This window comes from Bos indicus x Bos taurus, chromosome 22 (assembly GCF_003369695.1).
Source record: "Bos indicus x Bos taurus breed Angus x Brahman F1 hybrid chromosome 22, Bos_hybrid_MaternalHap_v2.0, whole genome shotgun sequence".
Classification (NCBI taxonomy): domain Eukaryota; kingdom Metazoa; phylum Chordata; class Mammalia; order Artiodactyla; family Bovidae; genus Bos; species Bos indicus x Bos taurus.
In genome coordinates this window covers 1,397,398-1,404,463 of record NC_040097.1, presented here as the reverse complement: position 1 = coordinate 1,404,463, position 7,066 = coordinate 1,397,398, and the positions used below count along the sequence as shown (strand labels likewise).

Below are 7,066 nucleotides of genomic sequence, written 5' to 3'. Positions count from 1 at the left end.
GAGGTAATGCACTTAGTGCACCGGGGCCCTGAGGGGAGACAAGGCCTGAGCTGCCCATCTGGCCGGGCGGGGGGCAGGGGGCGCTGGGGGGGCTGCCCCCGGCCGGGCAGGGCTGCACGGGGCTGGGGGAATTAACCGAGTGACTGCCAGGATCATCTAATTAGGGACGCTAGTGATAAGCAGATAGGATCGGGGGTGATTAGAATCCTTTTAAAAAGCCACTCCATTAATTACAGAGACAGAGAAGGGCCTCTGGCCGCCGAGAGTACCAACTGGCTGCCTGGCCGCCCCCCCACAGCTTGCCCTGGGGCCGCTGTGTGACCTTGGGTGTGCCCCGCCCTCTCTGGGTGTCCTGGCACGGGGTTGGACTCTGCCGGCCAGCGCCTGGTCACCCAAAGGCCTGTTTCTCGCCGTGGGCCGGGGCTCTGGGTGGGCCTGAGACCAGGGAGACCAGGGGCTCCCCAGGGAGCAGGAAGCCCTGCACAGAGAAGCCTCGCCACCCACGGGCGGTCCAGGCAGAGAGGAGGGTGGGGGCCGGCCAGCCAATGTTGGCTCAGCCCTGAGCCTTGGCGGGTCTGCAGAGGGGCCTGGGCCCGCCGCTCCCACCATCTCCACAGACACTTCCGGCTCCTGGGCCTCAGAGGACGCCAGTCCAAGCCGGCAGAAGGGGAGCCCTCTGCACAGAAGGGAGCCCCTCTGCGTGCGGCCGTCCCCACGGGCGCTGCCACGGTCCCCGGCCGCCCTCCATCCTCACCCTGTGGGCTCCTCGCCCAGCCCCGCCCCCCCTTCCCCACCCCCGCACCTCCTGCACTGTGCCCCACTCCCCACGGCCTCCAGCCTGTCTCCTTCCCCATGGCCTCCACCCACCCGCCCACTCTGGGGGCCTCGGGCCAGCCCAGGACCTGGGGGAGAGCAGAGCAGAGAGCCCACTGAGGGGCTCGGGCAGCATCAGCATCAGAGGAGGTTCCTCCGCGGGAGGCCAGTGGAGGCCAGGGGAGCCCCAGGCAGGATGCAGAGAGGGGGCCTGGGCCAGGGTTGTGTCTGCGGGATGCCCCGGGGTTTCAGCACCCTGGGTCCCATGCCCAACCTCGCTGTGACCGCTCCACGCTGTGCCGACCGTCTGTTACGGGGCCCGGGCTTCCACCAAGTTCATACCCCTGTTACCATCATCAGGGCGACAGGCCAGCACGCGCGCCTGCTCCTCCCGCCCCACCGGCACCACCCTCGCAGCGGGGTCGTCACCCTTCACCCCACCAGCGCCTTTGCCGCCGCCGCCTCTGATGTCACTCGCCTCGCCAGCCCCTTGCCCCGTGCCCGCCGGTGGCACCCCCACCTCTGCCACCTGCCACGCCCTGTCTGTCGCCACCACCCCAGCCTATGTCTGCACTGCCGTGACCATCCGCACACTTCTCCCCCTCCCTGCATCGCCACCAGCATCCCAACCTTAGCAAGCGGCGGTTACCGTGGCCACCGTTTCTGCACCGTGACCACGCCCTTCACCCCACCCCTCCCGCGTCGCCCCCGTTTCCACGGCCACCACCCCCTTCACCCGAGCCACTGCCACGGGGTAGACAGTTGCCGACCGTGTAACAGGCATGAACACGTGGCACCCGAGGTCACAGCTGCCGGCCAACACGGGGCATAGAGCCCAGGGAAGCCAGTCGCCGATGACCGCGGTCTGCGGCTCCAAAGCAGCGGCTCTCGAGGGTCACCTGGCAGCTGCTCAAGCCCCGGGACAATCTGGCGCGCGCGCCCTAAGCACCTCAGCCCGCTGCCCCGAAGCACGGCCTCTGGGAGGGTCACCAAAGCTGCTGCAAACCTCCGGGCTGCCCTCTGCCTGCTCCTGCCTCCTTCTCCTCCACACCTCAGGCCCCTGCAGACTCCAGCCATAAGGGGCTCTCCAGGGTGCGAAGGAGACCACGGAGCAGCGCAGTGGTCCCTGCGTGAGCGCCGGCCGGCGGGACTGCCGTCTGCAGGGCTGTCACCATCGCTCTCGGAGCTCCCACTCAGCGCCGCTCCCCCCTGCGCCCCCCATCCCCGCCAGCACCCCGACTGCTCCTGCCACGAGCCGCCATCACCATTGCTGTCCCCAGCAGGAGCAAGGCCAGCCCCTCCTCCCCCAGGACCACGGCCGCCTCATCCACCACAGGGCACTGCCCTCTGCCCTCTGCATGGACCGCACCGTTCACGGTGCTGTCGGAAACGCGTGGACCTGTCCTGAAGGATCGCCACTCCCTACTCTGTTGAAAACAGCTTTGCCTGTGTGCTGTGGGCAAGACTGACTTTCGAGACATCCCAGGAGGGGCTGTGGGAGGGTCCCCAGTGTCTGCCAGCTCTCGCTCTCTCCCCCGGAGACCCTTCAGTCTAGGCTCCAGGAGGAAAGGATGTGTCTTGCAGCCCCAGCAGCTGTCCCGGGGGTACTGACGCGTAAAGCAGGAGAGGGCCAAGCATCAGTCCTAAGCCTCTGCGACATGGGGGAGGCTCTGGCCACCGCCTCTGCCACCAGGCACCTCCTGTGGGCACCTTCCCTCAGCCCCAGCGGACAAGCCTGCCGAGAACAGGCTCCCAGCGCAGCGACAGACACCGAGCATCCCACCTACGGAACTGCCTGTACGTGCGTCCAGCCGGGTTACTCCACTGCCGAGCGCGTGGGTGGGTGGGCTGGGGACAGAGAGTGAGCCATCCTCTAGGCAAGGAGTGTGATGAGACAGCGCTTGTCACTCCAGGGTCCCCACTGTCTGCTTTCAGCCGCCCCCCCCAGCATCTGGGGTTGATTAGAACATGCTGTCCCCACAAGGTGCTGGGAGCCCAGCACCCGTGAGCATCAAGGGAAGAGGACCCATTGAGGGGGGAACAGGAAGGGGTGCAGACCAGACACGGGCGTGGGGAGACGCTGTCCCACTAGCTCTCGGTGGGCCCACTGACTCCCCGGGGTGGGTGCCTCCGTCTCACCTGGAGGGGGTGAGGTGCACGGGAACCGGTGTGTTTAACGCGCTTGTTAATGCTGCTTCTGAATGCGCCCAGCGTCAGAACAAGAACAAAGACACAGGGACGGCCCCCGGGCACCGCGGGTTCCTCACTTCCTACAAAGTGCCACAGACAGCACGGGCCGGAGGCCGCTCTCCCTCAGGGTGGGCGGGGGCTGCTCCCCCAGCACAGTCCCAGGGAAGGCCGGTGGGCCTTGCTGTGTCCTCTGCCCCCCCTTTGCTCTCAGTGCGTCTCTCTCTTTCCCAAGGACTCCTGCTGTGCATTTCAGACCTGCCCAGGCAATCCAGGGTGAGCTCTAATTGCATACGAAGAAACGCTCTTCCCCAATAGTAATACGAGCACAACCACAGGTTCTGCGGCTGGGATGGGGCCACTGTTCGACCCACCGCGCTCCCTGGCCTGCCCTTCCCACAGGTATTGAGCGGAACGCCCCTTCCGGGGTGCCCTCCACCGCGCCCCAGCACCTCCCTCCCTCTCCCACCTGCTGTGTGACCTTGAGTCTGATGCCACAAGTCTCTGAGCCTCATTCATTCAAAGAACGTGTGCTGTCAGCCAAGCGCGGTCTGAGATGCTGACACACACCCCTGCCTCCACGGGGCTCGACTCAGACGACCTGAGAGGCCCACGCAGCTCCAGCAGAAGGAGCTCCAGCCCCGACCCCACCCAGCCTCTGGGCTCAGTCCACTTGCACCCCGGGGGGCCTCACGCCCCTCCCTGACCTCCAGCACAGACCCCGGGGCCCACCTCCGGAGGCTGGTCCTGTCTCAGCCCCTGGGGTTCAGCCCTGGCGGCTCCAGCAGCCTGAGCTCCGAGTGTGGACCCCCAGGCGTGGCCTCCTGCGCAGGGCCGGCCCGTGTACCAGGCCCCGGACTGCAGGGACCGGGCTCTGCCCCGCCCAGGCCCGATGTCACAAAGGGCCGGGCGGCTCTGCGGGGGGCCTTGTGGCCGAGGGGGGCCCCCAGCGGCACTGCCTTCCCTCCCCCCGCCCCTCCAGCGAGGCGCCCACCCGTCCCCCTGCGCTGGTACTATGAAAGGGTAGTCGGCCGGGCAGAGCCGCCCCGGAGCCCGAGTCCAGCCAGGCCCCCGCTGAGCGACCCGCACTTGCCACTGGTGCCCCCACCCAGCGGCCACCCGGGCCCCGGGCCCGCGTCTCCCCGCCGCCGCGCCCCGGCCCTCGGCATGGCTAACTACTACGAAGTGCTCGGGGTGCAGGCCAGCGCCTCCCCGGAGGACATCAAGAAGGCCTACCGCAAGCTGGCCCTGCGCTGGCACCCCGACAAGAACCCTGACAACAAGGAGGAGGCCGAGAAGAAGTTCAAGCAGGTGTCCGAGGCCTACGAGGTCCTGTCCGACTCCAAGAAGCGCTCGCTGTACGACCGCGCGGGCTGCGACGGCTGGCGGCTCGGCGGGACCGGCTCCCCGCACGGCAGCCCCTTCGGCGGCGGCTACACCTTCCGCAACCCGGAGGACATCTTCCGTGAGTTCTTCGGCGGCCTGGACCCCTTCTCCTTCGACTTCTGGGATGCGCCCTTCGGCAGCGAGCGCGGGGCCCGGGGCCACGGGCTGCGCGGGGCCTTCTCGGCCGGCTTCGGCGAGTTCCCCGCCTTCATGGAGGCCTTCTCGGCCTTTGACAGCCTGGGCCGCGGGGGCGCCGGCCGGACCACCTTCTCGTCCACGTCCTTCGGCGGCTCCGGCTCGGGCGGCTCCGGGTTCAAATCGGTGATGTCGTCCACCGAGATCGTCAACGGCCACAAGGTCACCACCAAGCGCATCGTGGAGAACGGGCAGGAGCGCGTGGAGGTGGAGGAGGACGGGCAGCTCACGTCAGTGACCATCAACGGCAAGGAGCAGCTCAAACGCGTGGACAGCAAGTAGGCGCCGCCCGTGCCCGCCGCCCGGCGGTGCTCAATAAACGAGCTAAGTGAGCTTTGGGCGCGGTGGTTCGCTTGGGGAGCCGGCGGGGCGGACGGCAGAGGCCGGGGGATGGGTCCGGCATCCGGCGCACGCTGACCTCACCAGGGCACCGAGCGGCCCCCTGGCTGGCACCTCCTGCGCCTGCGTGCGTGTCCTTGCGTGTCTGTGCGTGCGTGTCCGTTCGGGTCCATGCGTGCGTGTCCGTGAGTGCAGGTCTGTGCGTGTGTGTCCGTGCGCACGTCTCCGTGCCGGCGCCCGTGCGTGCGTGCCCGCGTCCGTGCGCGCGCGTTGTCGGGGTCGTGAGGGTCATGACGGCCGCCCGCCTGCCCAGCCCAGGGCCTGGGGCCCCTAACCACCACTGGTTAGGTCCGCCGCCGGCCGCGGGGGCGGGGCGCACTGCTGGCTTCAGCATGAAGATATCAGGCCTCGCCCTGAGGTCCTGGCGGCCCGGCCCTTGTCCCCCCCGTCCCCGCCACAGGGCAGCACCCCAAGATCCCTAGGGGCCCGCGAGTCCCCTCGGGTGCTGCAGGGCCCTGGGCAGGAGCACACAGCAGCTGACCTGCTGCCCCTGCAGGCTCAGGCCTCCTGGGTCCAGCCCTGCAGAGCCCCGGGGCCGGGCCGGCAGCTGGAGGCCCCCTAACCGAGTTAGGCGAGGGGCAGCGGAGCCCCATGGCACACAGAGGGTCGCACCGCGGCTCCCAGCCCTGTAGCAGGGCTGACTTCATCAAAGCCCCCACGACAGCATTAACCACCCGACCTCTGCCCCTGCCGACCTGCTAACTTCACCAATTACCGGCTGAGCGTGGCTGCATCAAGTGGGCCTGCTTAGCCCTGACAGCTGCCTGGCAAATCCAATTACGGGCCAGCAGCCCACCGGCGGGCGCAGGGTCCCGGGGCTGGGTGGTCGCAAGGCACGGGCGTTCACAGACATCCCATGGACCTCGCCTTGGTGTCTCCCCCGACTCATAGGCCTGTTGGAGTGGTCTCCTGTTCCAGTCCCTTCGAGTGGATGGAGCCAGGCGGCGGCCAGACCCAGCTCAGTGGGCTGCACACCCTCAGCCCCTCTCTGATCCTAAGCCCCTCTCTGCATCCTCTTCTTGGCCTGGAGCCCCATCTGACAGACGGCCGAGCTGAAGGCCAGACAGACTCGCGGGAGGCAGGCAGAGAGGGGCCTGGGGGGAGGGTTCCGGGCACGGCGCGGCCCGTGCAAAGGTCCTGAGGAGGAGATAGCGAGGCCCTCCCATGCTCACCCCCGCACGGGGCCCACGTCTGCTCGTGGCTCATCCAGACACTGCCCCAGCCTCCTCCCTTCATCCCACTGTCATCCCCGCAGCCGGAAGGCTCTTGTGAAAACCTGAGAGGTTCGTGAGACACTCAAAGGGAAAGTCAGGTCCTCGGGGTGGCCACGGAGGCCCCCACGACCTCCCTGGCTCCCCGGCACACCCTGTGCTCCAGCCCCCGTGGTCTCCTCCCGCTCCTGCACACTCACCAGGGGGACTCCTGCCCCAAGACCTCAGCGCGGGCCATGCCATGCCAGGAACCCTCCTCCCGGGCCTCTGTCTCCCCGCCGCCCCTGGGTCCCCGCTCACCTCCCCACCCTCCCCTCCCTGCAGCCCCCCTTCCTGAAATGGGACTTTTGCACAGACCAACCCGGTTCCTGAAACACCCTGCTCTACCCAGGCCTCTCCTGCCACCACACCCTTGGGGAGACCTCACACCCCCTCTCCTACACGTCTCTCCTGGGTCCCCACATTCCTCTGGGCCCCTGACTGTCCGCTACTGCTGGGTGGACATGACGGGGTCTCAGCATTGCCCCTCGGGCACTAGGATCAGTGACGCTGGAGCCTTTATGAGCGAGGGCAGCAAAGCCCTGGGGAGGGACGCACCAGGCTCGCAGGGCAGGTCTGCAGCCTCCGACCACGTGTAGTCTGAGGCCACCTGGGACCCTGATGGCCCGGGTTCTCCCCCAGGGCTCTGGCTTCTCCATGGATGGGAACGGGCCATGTTTTCAGCCCTACTGAGCCCCCCAGTGGAGAAGGCGATGGCACCCCACTCCAGTACTCTTGCCTGGAAAATCCCATGGGCGGAGGAGCCTGGTAGGCTGCAGTCCATGGGGTCGCTAAGAGTCGGACACAACTGAGCGACTTCACTTTCACTTTCATGC

The 7,066-nt window shown here is 67.9% G+C and overlaps 1 protein-coding gene across 1 annotated transcript; it reads left to right on the top strand.

The window, feature by feature from the left end:
- Nucleotides 1–4,146: 4,146 nt before the first annotated feature.
- DNAJB8 (DnaJ heat shock protein family (Hsp40) member B8) lies at nucleotides 4,147–4,906 on the top strand. The gene has a single exon (XM_027523684.1). The coding sequence runs from the start codon at nucleotides 4,168–4,170 to the stop codon at nucleotides 4,861–4,863; it is 696 nt and encodes a 231-aa protein (XP_027379485.1). The 5' UTR covers nucleotides 4,147–4,167; the 3' UTR covers nucleotides 4,864–4,906.
- The last annotated feature ends 2,160 nt before the right edge of the window (nucleotides 4,907–7,066 follow it).

Coding starts and splice junctions, on each gene's coding strand:
- DNAJB8 (XM_027523684.1), top strand. CDS start 4,168: ATGGCTAACTACTACGAAGTGCTCGGGGTGCAGGCCAGCGCCTCCCCG.